The 17024-nt window shown below is 39.5% G+C and overlaps 1 protein-coding gene across 1 annotated transcript in view; it reads left to right on the forward strand.

Annotated features, from left to right (window-relative positions):
* FREM2 (FRAS1 related extracellular matrix 2) overlaps positions 1-17024 on the forward strand; it is a 151461-nt gene that overhangs the window by 64095 nt on the left and 70342 nt on the right. The window contains exons 3-4 of the mRNA XM_008692266.2: positions 5409-5555; positions 11202-11432. Coding sequence (XP_008690488.2) covers positions 5409-5555; positions 11202-11432 — 378 coding nt within the window. The remainder of the gene's footprint in view (positions 1-5408; positions 5556-11201; positions 11433-17024) is intronic.

The following is a 17024-nucleotide window of genomic DNA, read 5'->3' on the forward strand; positions in this document are numbered from 1 at the left end:
TTATTCTAAAAAAAAAAAAAACAAAAAAAAAAACCCTCTTCTGTTCCCATTGAAAAAGAAAATGAAGAATCCTAAAGACCAGCTGGAAAAGTTCAAAAGAGGTCTTTTCATCAAACCCTTAATGGCTTTAGTGTCATGGTTTGGGGACAAAGCCTATGGGAGTGTGGTTATCAGCTGTCAGGCACCTGTTGTATGGATTTATGACACAGGGACTTTAGCTTGTTTCCAGTGAGACGTTGAGACTCACTCCTTGTGCATTACAGACAACAGAATCTGTTTTAGAAACTAAAATAAGTAATAAATAATTTTTAAAAAATAAGAAATAAAAATAAAATTAAATAATAAAATAAGTGAAATTGAAATAAAAATTTTGTCAATTTCTTAAGTGAATTTCACCTACAATTTCACATTCAGTAAGCCGCAGTTATTGCTATTCAAAGTATTAACATTTATTATTCCCACATATTGAGGTTCTTAGAGGAGTTTGCGTGGCATGTGATAAATGAATAAATAATGGGACTTTTCATTCTTTAGATAAAATACAGAGTTCAACTGTGCAAGGTCAGTTTTAATAACAAGATTTGCAATGAACTGCAGCTTAGTCCCTCAGATCCCTGTACCACTCCTGCATGAGAAATAGTACCTTAAGTTTTACAAATTCCAAAATGCAGTAGGATTCATATGTATATAAATCAGAGGTAATGTATCATTTAATTTATTCAGCATTAAGCTTTATACACTTAACTTCATATGCTCTAGCAAAATTTGCATTTAAAAAGCCCAGGGTTAGGGTGAATGCTAAGCATCTCAAACAATGACCCTAGAGCATGTCACTGTCTCAAAAAAAGCGAAGTTTCTAGGTACTGTGTCTGAATTTTATTTCAAGGAAATTTCAAAGCAGCAGACACATGAAATCCTGGCAAACTTGTTCAGCTGTGTGTCACTCGAAACCCTTGATTAACCAGTAAACTGGCACCTTCATCCTTCTAGAACATAAGCACCAATCCAAAAACGTTTTATACGTACGTAAGTAGAGATGAAGTTAGCTATTCCTAAGCTACTTCATAATGGAAGGGAAGGGTTAAACAGGCCTGGAGTCATCAGTAACCCCTGCAGGTGTCATTTAGATAAACACAAATCCCAGTGATTTACAATCATAGGTAATCATTTAAAGCCTTCACATAGTGTTTAAGAATAGAAGTATAGGGGCGCCTGGGTGGCACAGCGGTTAAGCGTCTGCCTTCGGCTCAGGGCGTGATCCCGGAGATCTGGGATCGAGCCCCACATCAGGCTCTTCTGCTATGAGCCTGCTTCTTCCTCTCCCACTCCCCCTGCTTGTGTTACCTCTCTCGCTGGCTGTCTCTCTATCTCTGTCAAATAAATAAAATCTTAAAAAAAAAAAAAAAAGAATAGAAGTATGCACGACTTTTAGAAAGGGTGTTATTAAAAAGTTACTTTTTTTCCCCTCAAGCAAAAGACTCAGTATCAAGAGAGTTATGTTACATTTATGTAGGACATTTATATTGCCTGAGAAATGAAGCACTACTGAATGTCTTTCACCAGACACGGTACAGCATCTAATTCATTCGGGAGGCATTTCTATAACAGTTCAGCAAAATGAACTCCCTGCCCTCCTGGATCATGTGTTGCAAAAGGGGGAGACAAAGTGAACAGGCAAAAAAAGTAAACATATGTAGGGTACGAGGTTATGGAAAGCACTGTGGAGAAAAATGAATCCAAATAAGAGGGCCTAGAGCCCTCAGCGGTTTGCACTGGGGCTGTTGGAGTGTCAAGGGAAGGCTTCACTGACTCCATATTCCTCAAACATGTAATATTTAGAAGTGTGATATTTTCTGCAAAATTTAAGAGAAGGATTAGAATCAAATCTTACAATGAGCTAAAAAGGGTCAAAATTTAAAGAAAGAAACTGTGCGCTTAGTTCTCTCTCCTTGGACATAAGGGAAAGAGCAATGAAGTGTTCAGGACTGGCAACTAAAATTCATTTGTTGAGCACAAGAGTTACTGAAGAGGTCAGGCTTTATTAGTCTCAAGTCACAACTGAAATATGTGCTTTGTGTAAGCTGAAAACTGTTAGGGAAAAAAGGAATGAAACAAGCAGGAGTCATAAAGTAGCCACTTGACTCCTAAAATTCATACTTATTAAGAAGGTTTCTTCAGTCCTGCTTGTGTCGCAGACATTACTTTGGAGTTGGAAACTAGGATGAATTGACCAGCGCCAGTCCTGAGGAGCTCAGGCAGTTAGAAGAAGCCCACACACTGGCATGTAGATAAAGAATTACAATTACTAGGGGCGCCTGGGTGGCCCAGTCTTAGCATCTGCCATTGGCTCAGGTGTGATCCCAGGGTCCTGGGATCTAGCCCGAGCATGGGGCTCCCTGCTCAACTCAGCAGAGAATCTGCTTCTCCCTCTGCCCCTCCCCCCCACTCGTGCTCTTGCACTCGCTCTCTCTTCCTTTCTCTCAAATACATAAAATCTTAAAAAAAAAAATTACAATTATTCTGAGTGGAGAGATAGGAGAAGTACACACAGGATGCTAACCCAGCAGCAGAAAAGCGAAAGGTCTTCTGGGCGGAAGACAGCACATGGCAAGAGCCCAGACCATGTTCAGAAAACGCTGAGAAGTTGGGTGTGACTGGGTGTTCACCTATAGCTGTGAGGCTGGAAGTGTTAGGATGGACAACGAATGCCTTGGCCTAGCATGACAAGAAGTCTGGAAAAACATCTGGGACTTGTTGGAGCCACAACCTCAATGAGAAGTGTGGCGTAAAGATGTTTTCACGTAATAATTAGTTGAGAAATTAGAAATATCTTATGTGTTCATTCCATTGATTAAATGTTATTCTAGTCTTGTCTATTACTTTCTGGAAGAAATGTTCCAAGGAGTAGGACATAAACACAATAATTTAAAAAATATTTTTAGAGGCAGGAAAACCAAGTGTTGGCAGTAGTAAAAGAATGAATGGCCACTCTCAATCTCTAACAAAAATTAGTGCAATTTAGTACAATTAGTAAATTTGTACAATTAAGCAGTAGGAGAGGATATCCACTAATTGCGCAAAACTGCAAAGTAATGAATAAGTGAGCAGCTGCAGAATCACACCCAGATGAGAGGGCTGGAGTCCACCCAGGAGGCCTCATGAGGGATGTGGTGGAGGGACCCCGTGAGGAGTGGGAGATGTGAGCAGAAGGACGCGCCATCATTTTAGGACAGAGGTGACAGGAAGAGTGGGTGAGGCTGGCAAATCCATGGCGCAGCACGCTTGGCTGGATCGGGAAGTGGGCACAGTTAAGGGCACCAGGGAGAAGACGGGGAAGGTCAAGATGAAACTGGACATCTCAAGGGCAGCCAGCCTCGAGGCGCGCCGCGGCTGCGCGGAAACCAGGCAAAGGAGAGCCAAGTGCAAGCCGATTTCAGGCGGATTCACAGGAAGCTGGGCACGTGGGCGGCATTTGCGCATGCGCAGTGTGGCCGGGGTGCGCGCGCTCATGGGGATGCTGCCATATACGTGCTGGGCTGTGCTGCGTGCCCACATGGCTTATCTCGCTTGACTCTCACTCCGGATGCAGGTATTAATTAATATTACCTTCCTTTGACTCTCCAGATGAGGAAACAGAGGTCTAGGGAAGAAACTAGCTCAAAGTCAGACAGCAGATATGAAATGAAGTAGGCCTTGGACTTCAGGGCCGAGGCGAGCCCCCGCCCTGGCCTCTCCTCCCAACAGCACCCAGTGTCTAGGAGATGGTAGGCGTAATAAATTTCTAAGGACACAATGTGGCGTGACCTTCCTGCGCTCCAATCCATTTATATTTTCTATCTAAAAAAATGAACTCTATTTTCTATCTAAAAAAAGGGGGACGGTCCATAATCCTGTCAATTTAACACCCCAAGGAGCGCCAGATTTGTAACGCCTCATTTTACAAACTACCACATTCACAGTATCAATACCATGTGTCTCTGGGTCTTGAAATGCCTTAAGGATTCCAACAAAAATTTCACATTTATCGTTTAATGACCGAATAATATTTTATTGATTTCATGAACACAAAAACTCAAAACCTTTTTGGGTTCAGGAGCCTATTATAGAAACTATTGCAACAAAGAATTCCTTACAAGTACGTTTTATAATTATTCCTTCCACAGAAGGACTTACAGGATCAAATGGTACGAACATCTTTTTGTCTCTTGCCATGTAGCTGCCTAAAAGGCTTGTGCTAATTTACAATTCAGATAACAATAAACAAGAAAAACAATTTCCCTACGTAATCTCTGCTGCACTGGGTGTTCTCATTCATCTTTGGTACTTGTCAACTGATAACTCGAAGTTGCTGTGACTTTTTAAAAATTTCTAGCTAAGATGAACATTCTTTCATGTGCTTGTTCCCTCACTATGTTCCCCCTTGTGCAGATTTTTTTTTTTTTTTGCCCTCAGTCCATTAAAGTTCTGATGATGTCCTGTCTCATTTCTTTTTCTTTAGCGTAGCTCTCTCTATGTGAACTCAAAAGAGAAGAAACTAGAATTAAAATGGTGCCTCTAGCTGTGTTTGTTATTTGGGCTTTTTTCCACCCTTTTCCAGAAAGACTTAAAAGAAATTACCAATGCCTTTGTTTATAAACCTCACTTTATTCTGAAATAATTGGTGTAGATCAAAGGAAGTGGAGGGATACTGCAGAGTGATCAGCTGATAACCATTTCTCCTTTCATTTTCCTAGCCTCGCAGCTTTCACATTAGAGAGATCACACACAGCTCGGTTTCTCCTGATAGGCAGCCAGCTCCATTTTGGTGGAGAGGTGGGAGGAGAAAGCCTTATCTTGAGAGTAGAATGGAATCAATGAAAAGAGCTGTCTGTTTGCTCTAAGGAATGGAATGGAGTATAGTGGGGAAGGGAGGTGGAGAAGGGATATTTGTTTTTTCTTAAGTGGTTATAATTAAAGCCTTCCACCCAATTGCTCGGTGAACCAGAAAAAGGTATTTGTGAAGTTGTGTGTGTGTTTTTAACATCACAAATGAGCCTTGCAGCCTTCTTTGTGGAAAAACTTGCTCTCCAGCGGCACCTTGTGGAAAGTGGGTCATCCTGCAACTCTGATACTTGATGGTATGTTTAAAGGAAATTATTTCTGGTAGTTGTGTGCTCCCTCCCCATTTCCTACTTTGCCTTCTAAACATCAAGAGGTATTGTGAAGGATTATGTCAGCTGTTGTATTTTTGTATAACAATCACTGAACGAACAGTAAGCTGTATCTGCAGGTATGTACTCTGGAGGTGCGTGTCAAATCAAGCTACTTTAGTGATTCTTAATGTTGCATCATTAAAGTCATCTATAGAATTTTTAAGGTCGTTCATTCAAGAAAGCACTTATTTGGGGCTTTAAATTTTTGTTTTCCAGGTGGGAACAAATTAACCAAGCAGCATTTTCGTCTGAATTGGGCATGGATCTCCTTTGAAAAGGAATATTACCTCATCAATGAAGACTCCAAATTTCTAGATGTCATTCTTAAACGTAGAGGTTACTTGGGAGAGACTTCATTTATAAGTAAGTTTAATTTGCACTTCTGTCTCAAAATTCCCCTTTTTCTAGCAAAAGTTCGTAATTTTCCAATGATTAAAATATGTTCAGTTTACTGCTCTAGTTTTAAAGTTTAGGGAGATGTTGACATTTAAAGGTTCTTTAACTGCTAAAGAAATATGCCAAGAGTTTTGTGTCAGGGCTAAATCATAGAAACAAAAGGCTGCAAAAATAGGAAATGGGTAACCAATTAACATACCTCTCCAAACCTTCTACCTACATATGATCTTTCTCTGATGTAAGTAACCTTACAAAAATGGCAGTAATCACTCATAAGTTAAAAAGTTGTAAATGTCACTAGACCTTAGAAGAGGCTTAGGTGAATCTGTAATTTAACTATAAGATAAAAATCTGCAGAAATGTCAGTGTGAAACCGGTATGAGGGCCACTTTCATAACAAGTAAGTGAAAAACCATTCAGTAACCTATTAGGCATTGAAGTGTAATTTACTATTTGTTTGTTACATTGAGCGCTTTTCTAGGTAACGAAAAGTTTACATAAAAGCACTACATAAAAGATGTACATTGTGACTTTTCTCCAGAACCAAGAGTAAGATGTTAAATACTAATCATTTTCTGCTGCTTTGCCCTTTTAAATAAAACTGAGAGTCAAAAGCAAAGAATAAAGCCTTTTTACAAGCCCAATCAAGTTCACATTCAATTTCATGCAGGCACAAAATAGAGAAAAGTAGGCATGAGGTAATTTTAAGCAGTAACACCGTTGGCACAAAAGATTTGGCATATTGATGAAAAATGATAGCTCCCCAAGCAATATATTATGTATGGTACTGTATGTTTTACAGACATCTAGGCTGATAGAATTTTTTTGAGGTAAAGGAGCTTTCATTGAGAGTGCAATTCAGGTGGGAATCTAGGAAAATGTTGGCAATAAAAAAGTAAAAACTGGGCAATCCTGTGTTTTCTGTAAGAACAATTATTTGAAATTTTACTGGTCCGTGAAATTCAAAAGCCTTAAAGAATAGATCCCGATTCACACATGCACACACACACGTACACACACATAGCATACGCGGTACCTTAGCACAGCCGCAGTCCCCATCCCCCACCATGTTCCCTCTGACCTTTAGATGCTGGATATTAATTACCCCTTATTTTTAAAGTGGTTTTGTTTGTTAACTGTAGAGGAGAGATTTTCTCATTATGCTCTGCTGATCCCTTCGGGTTACTTTGCTCAAGGGGGGCTGGTCCACCTGCAGACCTTCTGCAGTCAGGACAGCTCTGCTTCCATCTTTACTCGCATGTACCTCTTCTCAGCTGTCATTTCCACTCTGTGTGTCAAACCTTCGAAAGCATCGTGAACACTCTTACTGCTCTCTTTTTAGAAGCATGTTTCCTCTGCACACACACACACACGTGCTCCGCAGATCAGGAATCTGATCCTGTTCTACTTACTGTCAGTGAGTGGTGAGCCTTCACTGGTTTTTGTGCTTGAAAATATGGGGAAAATAATAACTAAAAAAAAGAGAACCTTGGCAATTCTTAAGGATGCCTTCATCTATTTGCATGTTGCCTGAATTCCTGGTGGGTGTATTCAGTTTACTCACACAGAGTCCACTGAATGTCATGGGAAAGTTACTAGTGGAAAGATGTTTTTAAAACTATCTTTTCACATTCTTCTCTTCGTTTTCTTTTTTAAAGCAGAATCCTAAAATGTCAAACAGGAGCTCTTTTTTTTTGTCCTGACGTTATTTTTTTCCACGAACTATTATTTCTTCTGGGTTGAGATGAGCACAAGCCACTCTGCAAAAGTTCTTTAGCTCCACTTGGTTAACCTCACACGTTACTTAGTAACCTGGGGAGATAGGAAGTTAGCAAGCCCTGTGTGTGGCCCACACCCATCAATCACTGAAGATGGCAATAGCATTCAAGCTGGGACGGAGAATGGAAGTCAGATCAAACAGGAGGGTAGCCTCCAAGAAGTTCTACAATGAATGTGCTTCACGTTCCTGTTTCCTAAAACCTCCACTTTGTCTTCTGAACTTTTAGAATTAGATAGTTTGCATGATATCCAAAACTTGCCTTCAGGAGCACAGTTAGTAAATCATGAATTACATGAAATGTATATATGTATTTTCTCGGAGATGATTATTCATTTTATAACCAATATAACCCATTAATAAATTAAATATGTCTGTGCATTTTATAAAGGTATTTGAATTTCAAGTACCTTATTGCTACCAGTTATCCAGCATTTACTAAATACAAGATACTTATTAAGCACATTAGGTACCACACCTTTATCTTTGACTCCTTACAACTTTACTCACTAACTCAACCTAATATTTTCTGGAGTGCTTACTGAGTGCCAGGCACTGTTTTACGTAATGGACTATGAACTGGCAATAATAACTAACATTTATTGAGTTATTATGTGCCAGCCCTTGTTCCCAATACCTTACATAGTCAACCCCATAAGAGGAGTGACATGATAGCCCCCATTATGCAGATAAAGAAACAGAAAGGTTGTCATATGCCCAAAGCTACTAACGAAGGGGCAAAGCTGAGATTTGGCCCCAGGGCTAACTTTCTTAACTACCACACTGTGGTGCTTCTTAAATCCTCTGCAACTGAGGAATTTCAAAACCTGCCTATGATCCCATTGCTGCTGTGTGGTGGAGGTGGGATATGAAATCTGCTCTCTCATTCAGAAAGCACCTTGTTTGACCTCCATGCCATTTTTTCATGCCAGAGGAAAAGATGCAATTGTGGTTTCGCTTAGTAAATCAAAGTAATATGTTTTGTTTAATAATTAATTCTCTTTGAAAAAAATAAAAGCATAAATTTAAGCCCAATTTGTAAGCTTTTTGATTTCACGAATTCTTTTTGCCCCATCGAATAATGTTACCAGTTGAATATTTGTATCTCCAAGTAAGAGCATTTTTTGAGCATTGTGTGTTCTTACTTGACTTTCTCATCTACCACACTAGATTAAAATGTGGACTAATTCATGTCGTCCACAGTCTATAGGCCATTTCTTCATCCTTTATTAAAACGGGCACCTATGTAAAGGGTCCTGTGGAGGTATGAAGTATTTAGTATGTGTCTACCTACCCTCAGATTTTAATGCACAAAAGATTTACCTGGATCTTGCTAAAATGGTGATTCTGATTCAGGGGATCTGGGGAAGGGCCCGAAATTCTGCATTTCTAACAAGCTCTCCTATGTTGCTAACAAGATAGTTTAGCACTATACTCAGAGTCGGTACTGTGTGTTAATTATAAAAAGGAAATCTTTATTTTTGATCCAAAGTAAGTTTAGTATTTCATCTAAGTCTTATTTTACTCTCTAAAAATATAACCTGTCCTTTTTAATTTTATCCCATGTTTGAGAAGCTTATCAACAGTTTAAGACAACAATCCTTTTTTTCACAAAATAAAGAGGTACCTAGGTGGCTCGGGTGGAACAGCATGTAACTCTTGATTTTGGGGTTGTGAGTTCGAGCCCCATATTGGGTGTAGAGATTACTTTAAAAAAATAACATCTTAAAAAAAGATAAAAAAAAGAAATAGCTTGTGCCTTGAGAAATAGAAGAATAAATGCGAAAGTACAAAAGACACAGACAACAGAAAACACAGTTTTTTCAGTCAGTTAAGCATCTGCCTTCAGCTCAGATCAAGATCTTAGAGTTCTGGGATTGAGCCCCTCGTCGGACTCCCTGCTCAGCGGGGAGTCTGTTTGCCCCCCTACCACTCCCCCCTGCTTGTTCACGCATGCACTCTCTCTCTCTCTCTCCCCCCCCAAATAAACAAAATCTTAAAAAAAAAAAATAGAAGTCCATTCCTCTTTGCTTGGCAAATCAGCAATACTGCCTATTTATAATTTACATCCAACATTCAATTGAGAATATTTTATAAAATCCACCCCAAAAATTATATGTGTTTTTAGCAGCAACAATGAGATTTGGTATTACAACATATGTTTTATTAGGTTGGATAACTTGATTATCACTTCGTAAGGATGACTGGTTGGAACTAGTGGACATTCCTTGTATTTTACTCATTTCTTTTTGTTTTTAACTGCCTTTTGAATCTCTAGGAAAATAATGCCTTGTTGGTGAAACAAAACAAAACAGAAAAGTGGGCAGTAGTTATCAGAGACCAAATAATAGATTCTTTGCTGGCCCGTGCCGCTGGGGATAGATGGGTCAATGAGCAGCATGTGTGCTGGAACCTCAGAGAGAATGATTCCTTTCATCATCACCTTGGCAGTGAATCATGGTGGACCCAAGAGGTGTTGACAACCTGTCTGTGTGCACTAGGAACCAGAGAGCCAACAGGAAGGCTGGGGAAACATTCAACAAAATATGTAGTGCTGGAATTCCTAGTTCTGAGCCATTTTTCCTCCTGACATTAAGAAGATCATGTTTTACCTACTATTTAAAAAAATGCAATATTTTTGTTGTTTTTCTGAGATCTATAAAACAAAAATATCTTAATGAAATATTTATTTTCATCTTCATTTTAAGATGAGACTAACAGTAATGTATTCAGATGTAGATATAAATATTCACATTAATCTTGCATAAACACCACTCTAAAAAGACAGTTATTTCAGTTAAATGAGAAATGTTACAAAGACTTTATTTTTCAGACTTTTAATTCTAATAGTCACAAGATTTTATTTTTCCCTTTTTGTCTGTCTTTCCTACCAACTTCTCTTAAAATGCCAATGTTTAAAGAAATATATTTGAAAATTATTCTATTAACTTGACTCACTAAGAGGTTCTAATTCAGTACTTAAGGATATACTAGTACAAGTACTACTGCAATTTTGTAATTTTTGTATGACATTGGATTTTTTGACTCTTGGCTATTTATAGATAATCTATTATTTGAAAACATGGTATAATAATGGTGAAGATCCTCTTGTAATGTAGCGATAGACTCAGATCCTTCAGCCTCCTCAGCTCGCTGCAGCTGACCTTGAGTGAACCATCAGAGTAAGCCAAACATACTGCTCATCATAACCATATATATTTAGCTTTCCAGTTCTGTTCACATGGTTTCATGGAATTCTGAAGTGTTCCACCAGAAAAAACCTGGTTGTGGTCATGTTGACAATCACGGAATTAGATTCTTTAAATGTGTAGAGAATATTTTAAGTGTTTATTATGCTTGGCCATTTACGACTTCAATTATCAAAGAATTCTTGATTCACAGAGTCTCTTGTTGGTTTATATTTTCTAGTTAGAGAACTTTTCTTATGTTTTTATCATGTGATATGTGGAATAAAACACATGCGAAAGCAAATGTGAAGAGTTTTTAGACTAAATTTGTAGGAGTAAGAATATTCACAACATGAAAATCAATTTACTGGGTCTTGCTTTATAAGAGGTTCCATCTAACACAAGCATAGCTCAAAGAATATACAGGAAAACCATCCTGAGGTAAGAATGGGATAGAATCGTGGACCGGCCAACGCCTACAGGAGAACACTTTCACTGTAGGACCCATACCCAGCCGTCCATTTCATGGAATCAAACATTGATCTAGTAACATGCAGGATAAAGTAACACACAAAAGTTAACCACAAAGAAAACTTTAATAATCCAACTGAAAATGAGACTAAGAAAATGATACCATTTTTTGTGAAGGTATTGGCACAAGAGATGGGACTGCAGAAAAAGACAAAGACTTCAGGGGCAAAGCACAGAAACAAGTGCAGTTCAACCCAGGCCAGACCAGGGCCACCTGGAGAGTGCGGATCTTGAGCGATGGAGAGCATGAGCAGTCAGAGACCTTCCAGGTGGTTCTCTCAGAGCCCGTGCTGGCTGCTCTGGAATTCCCCGCGGTGACCACGGTGGAGATTGTTGACCCAGGAGATGGTAAGAGCAATCATCAACTTGTTTGTATTGTTGCTGTTGGGTTTTTAATGACAAAATATCTCATAAAGGATGTTTTAAATTCAGTGTTTGGACTTTCTATGGGGAGAATATTCTAGACTCATAGTTCAGTATTCTCAGATACATTGATGGGAGAGGGAAGCCAAAAACTTATAAATTAATTGATAAGGGAAGCTGTATCATTCCAAGTAAATGAACTACAAAATGCGCACATGATTATCAACGTGTTCTTTCTCTTAGTATAATTCTATCTTTTAGAAACAGTATTGCTCATCTCCTTTTTCTTGAGTTAATTCATTATTTCTCCAAGTCTTTTAAATGTCTTTTAAAATTTCCTTTAAGCAAATAGTTACGAATTAGACCACTTTGGGATTAATTTGCTCCCCATGGTACGCTTGATTGTTCAAGTTTCCTGCGTGTATTTATGAGCCAAAAATTTTCATTTGGCCCTTATGCCTCCACATTTGTTGCATAAAAACCACCTGACCTGTCCCCACTCTCTGGTGACTCGTGTTTTGAATCATTGTTCTTAACTCCTGTTAGGTGATGCTTTGTTGTCAGTGCACACCTTTGGCTGATGTTGGTAAAAGTGAGTCTCGCTGCTTTTGTGTGTAATTTGACCCGTTCCCTCCCCCTGCCATACTTCCACAGTGCTGGCTTGTCTCAGCGCAGTCAGGAAAAAAAAAAAAGAGAGAGAGGGAGGAAGAAAGGTTGAATGGCTTTTTGAGGGCTGGCATTTATACAAAGGTTGAAGAGACTCTTCTAAAGCTGAAATCCTGTCAGAAGCCAGACGTGACTTTCTTTTCAACTGCCAGCCTACTTTATTTTGTCAGTCAGAAAACTCTTAAATTTTCTGTGAAGATACAATCTACTGAGTACACGAAATGGAGATGTGTGGAACTCTCTGGCTTAACAAGACTAAACATAATTAGAGAGAACGCGTAAGAGAACTGGGGCTTTGGGTCTGTTTGTTTAACTAACATCTCTCCTTTAGTTAAATATGAAGTTCAATTATGTTTATAATTCTTTTAAAGAACAGTTGGCATTTAATTACATTTAGTTTTATCAGCACTATCTAGGAATAAATAATTAAATTTTCTTCTGGTCCTGAGTTTTGGGTAAGTGCTAGCACAACAAAGCTCTCTTTTGAACAAGCCCATGGCAACTTTAATACATGTAAACCGGCCCATCAGTTAGAGCTTGTTTGAAGCCATTTCTTTCTTTCTTTCATTCTTTTTTCTTAAGTAAGCTCTAGGCCTAATGTGGAGCTTGAACTCATGACCCTGAAATCAAGAGTCACATCCTCTACCAAGTCAGCCAGACACCCTGGAAGCCATTTCTTGATATTTTATTTGCCAATTGGTATAATTGCCATAATTTACCTTAAGAAATAAGACAGTTAAACTCAGGGCACCTGGGTGGCTCAATCGTTAAGCATCTGCCTTCAGCTCAGGTCATGATCCCAGGGTCCTAGGATCGAGCCCTGCTTCGGGCTCCCTGCTCAATGGGAAGCCTGCCTCTTCCTCTCCCACTCCCCCTGCTGGTGTTCCCTCTCTCGCTGTGTCTCTCTCTGTCCAATAAATAAATAAAATCTTAAAAAAAAAAAAAAAGACAGTTAAACTCATGGTTGCACCTGGGTAGCTCATTCGGTTGAGCATCAGACTCTTGGTTTCAGCTCAGATTGTGATCTCATAGGTCTTGAGATCAAGCCCTATGTCTGGCTCTGCTCTCAGCCGGAAATCTGCTTGAAGATTCTCTCCCTCTGCCTCTCCCCTAATCTCTCTCTCTCTTTCTCTCTTTTGCAAATAAATAAATCTTTTTTTTTAAAAAGACACTGAAACTCATTTGTGCCTTCCTATTTATAAGTAACACTCTATACTCTATACCCATACTAGGTCTGAGAAGTGGAATATTAAAAACAAAATACAGTGGTGCCTGGGTGGCTCAGTTGGTTAAGCATCTGCCTTCAGCTCAGGTCATGATCCTGGAGTCCCGGGGTTCCAGCCCCACGTTGGCTCCCTGCTCTGTGGGGAGCTTCTTCCTCTCCCTCTGCTCCTCCCCCTACTCATGCTCTCTCTCTCTCTCTCTCAAATAAATAAATGAAATCTTTCTAAAAAATGCATACACACAGCACACACACACGCACACACACACAATGAACGCAAAATGAACATAATTTCATTTCATGTGATGGTCATCTAAGTTGTTATGGAATTTTCTAGATGAAGTTCAGCCCTAGTCATTCTAGGCCATGATCATCCCTAGGGTAACTGACAAGTGTCCCATAATGCTTGGTATATTCCACGTCTTGTTGGAGACCATTGGTCTTGAGGTTACAAGATCTGAGTTTGATTCCCAATTCCACCATTTCTAGTTTTATGACCTTAATCAAAATCAAACATGTTTTATTAAGATTTAGTTTCCTAATATGCAAAATAAGAAAAATTAATGATTCTCATATTGCGTCGTTCTTATGAAAGAGTTCTATAAAACATAAAGCACAATACAAATGTTATTTCTAATATCACAAATAACATTGTTAGATTTCATTTTAAGAAATTAAAGAATCCTTTTTTTCCCCCCATAAAGCGTCACTTTCGCTACCATTTCAAAATTTTAATTGTTTCCTTCTACACTGTGTTGTAAGTCTTCACATATAAATTGGCTAGCCCTAGGAACCGTTATGCCTGTAAACTCCCCCTCTGTGTATTACTTCTAAGACATGAGATTTTATTTTGAATGCATTAAAAATGTATCCAGCTCATACTTGTGCTGAGTACAACACTATATGTTAGGTATGCAAAGATAATAGGCTATAGTTCTTTCTATCAAAGCGAATATGGTCTAATGAGAAGGAGAGCCCTATAAATAAGTGATGGCAATAGAATGTGATGTGGTACAACAAAGTACGTGCAGTGTTATGGGACTGAGAAGAGGAAGTATCCAACTCTGCTGTACTTTAGTCTGGAAACGGCCTTTACTTACTAGCTAGTTTATATAAACACATGCAAATACATACTTCTCCCAGTTCTTTACTTACCCATAAGTGCTACTGATAATGGTAATAATCGAAATTCGTCAAACACTTATTATTGGCAGACAGTGCACTTAACACATTATGTACATCCCTTCACTCGCTCTCTTTACCTCACTACCTTGTAGACATATGTACCATTTTAAGCATTTTTCTTGTTTATAGAATGCTCTCAATTTCACATGTGACAAATTTTATTTTTCTATTCTTTTTTTTTAAGATTTGATTTATTTATTGGTCAGAGAGGGAGAGAGAGAGCACAAGCAGGGAGAGAGCAGCAGGCAGAGGGAGAAGCAGGCTCCCCACTGAGCAAGGAACACGATGTGGGACTCGATCCCAGGACCCTAAGTTCATGACCTGAGCCGAAGACAGACATTTAACCGACTGAGCCACCCAGGCGTCCCCACATGTGACAAATTTAAGAATACTCTTCCCATGTTTTATGGCAAAACAAACAACTTACTGACATAAACTCTACACACATACAAGCATATATGTACATATATCCCAAATTCTCACATGTTCATAATTATACTCTTGCAATACTCTATCCATTTATGTTTTTTAAGTTAGATAGTTGTGATTTAAGCAAAGATTTTAAGTGACTATGCATTTTGTTCAATACACAAGTGTCTGCATCTACTGCAAAGATGACACATACACTTCGGTGCTTATTTGCTTCACCCGAGGTACTGCGCGATGCCCATATGGATGTTCTCTAGGATCTCTCATGCCTGCAGATGTTGTGACCTGGCTGGGAATAGATTGAATCTACTCCAAAGAGTGGGTCGAGGCGCTATGTCTTCCTGCATCTTCTGTGCGGGAAGGCAGCCTGCTTCAAAGGGCAAAACCAATGAGAAGAACTGCACCCCAGTCCTCATTCCTGGATGCCCTGGGGCGGCCATGCATAGAAGGGCGCTTATCTCCTAATGGCCACAGGCCGATCTCTCTATATCCTGCTGGTACCTTCCCTGCCAATCAGAGAGGGGCCACTCAGGCACAGCTTAACTGTCAGGTGGGGCTTCAGAAGCCCACGTTTTTGTTGAGAAGAGAAAAATTTTGTTGCATGAAAATAGAGGACCGAAAAGGGGCTTTTCCTTCTACTCAACAAAGTGCTGTGGGAACACAGGAGGAGGACACGCCTGTCTGCCATGACTGTGGATATCAATAGCTTCCCAGACAAATGGGTTTAGTCATTTACTGAATACACCAATACATTCAATTTCCTCATACATTGAAGTCTGTGGTACAAAGAGGAAAAGTAGAATACGAAGAATACAGACTGCTAAGCAGAGCTGTTAACTTCTTTTCGTCATACTGCCTTTGCCCCTGGTGCTTGTGGCCTTGGAGACACTCCCATGGAAAATCTACTCTTGTCGTGATTTTTACCTCACTGCTTTGTCCTCTATCACTGCTGTCCTCACTTGTTTCAGTGTGATTCCACAATCTCCATCCTTTACAAATGCACATAGAAAGTTCCAGTTGGGAGGGGTTTTAAAGTGCGTGAAGTGTTTAACTCATTTTCCTGAGAAATAGAGCCATCTTTAAATCTCTACCCAAATCCACCGCTTGGAAGCTGTTGTATTTGGTTGTCTTTAATATTGGCAGAGATGAGTAAAATAACACTTTGTCTGAGGGGATGGCACTCCTCTGTGGAGTCCCATTGAGCGGTAAAAATTCGCTTCTCGGAGAAATCCTCTGCAGTTGGGCTGGACTGAATCAAGAGCAGACAGCAGATCCCCAGAAGACAAGAAGGGCTTCGAGGGAATTTCAGGTCACCGTCACTGCTTCTGCCCTCTTTTCTAACCCCGAGAAGTCCAAAGGGATTACTCCATAGGCCAAGGGATAGTAATCATACCAAACTCTACCATATTTGAGTATCCACTGTGAGCCGGACACTGCGTCAGGAGCTTCACAATCTTGTCTCTTCTAAACCTGTGATTTATATGTCAATCTCCAGATGAGATCTCTGAGGCTCAAAGAATTTATTTCCCCAGAGTTCTCTGCTAATAAGTGCCGGAGCCAGGGTCTGAATAGAGAGAGAGATTTTCCCCCCCCTACGAAGCCCTTCTCTTTTCCCTGAGTTTTCCAGTCTTCTGTCATTCCACATGACTGAAAAGAAATAATATCCAGAATCATAATTAAATGGCACACTTTGCCAACAGCAACATTGTTTCCCCTATTCTTGTATATGAACAAACAAAACCAAGAACAAAGTGATTCCTTCTCTTCTTATTCTACTTATTTTCCCTTTATATATCAAGCCAAAAAATATATTAGTATAGGTGAACAAAACAAGGGTTGCAGGAAGATAATCAAGACTACTCCAGCTCTTGCACAATGCATCTATGTTCAACAGCTGTTTATTGAACATTCGCTATATGCCAGGAGTTCTGCTAAGAGCTAGGGATGAGGGAGCTACATTGAAGAAGGCACACTAACTCTGGAAGGGTATCTTCAGGTGGTTTCCACGAAATGATTACAGTTAACAATACAGAATGCTGTGTGCTGTGATAAAGGAGCAAGTCTCTAACCTGGAA

This window comes from Ursus maritimus, unplaced genomic scaffold, assembly GCF_017311325.1.
Source record: "Ursus maritimus isolate PB19 unplaced genomic scaffold, ASM1731132v1 scaffold_10, whole genome shotgun sequence".
NCBI classification, from domain to species: Eukaryota; Metazoa; Chordata; class Mammalia; order Carnivora; family Ursidae; genus Ursus; species Ursus maritimus.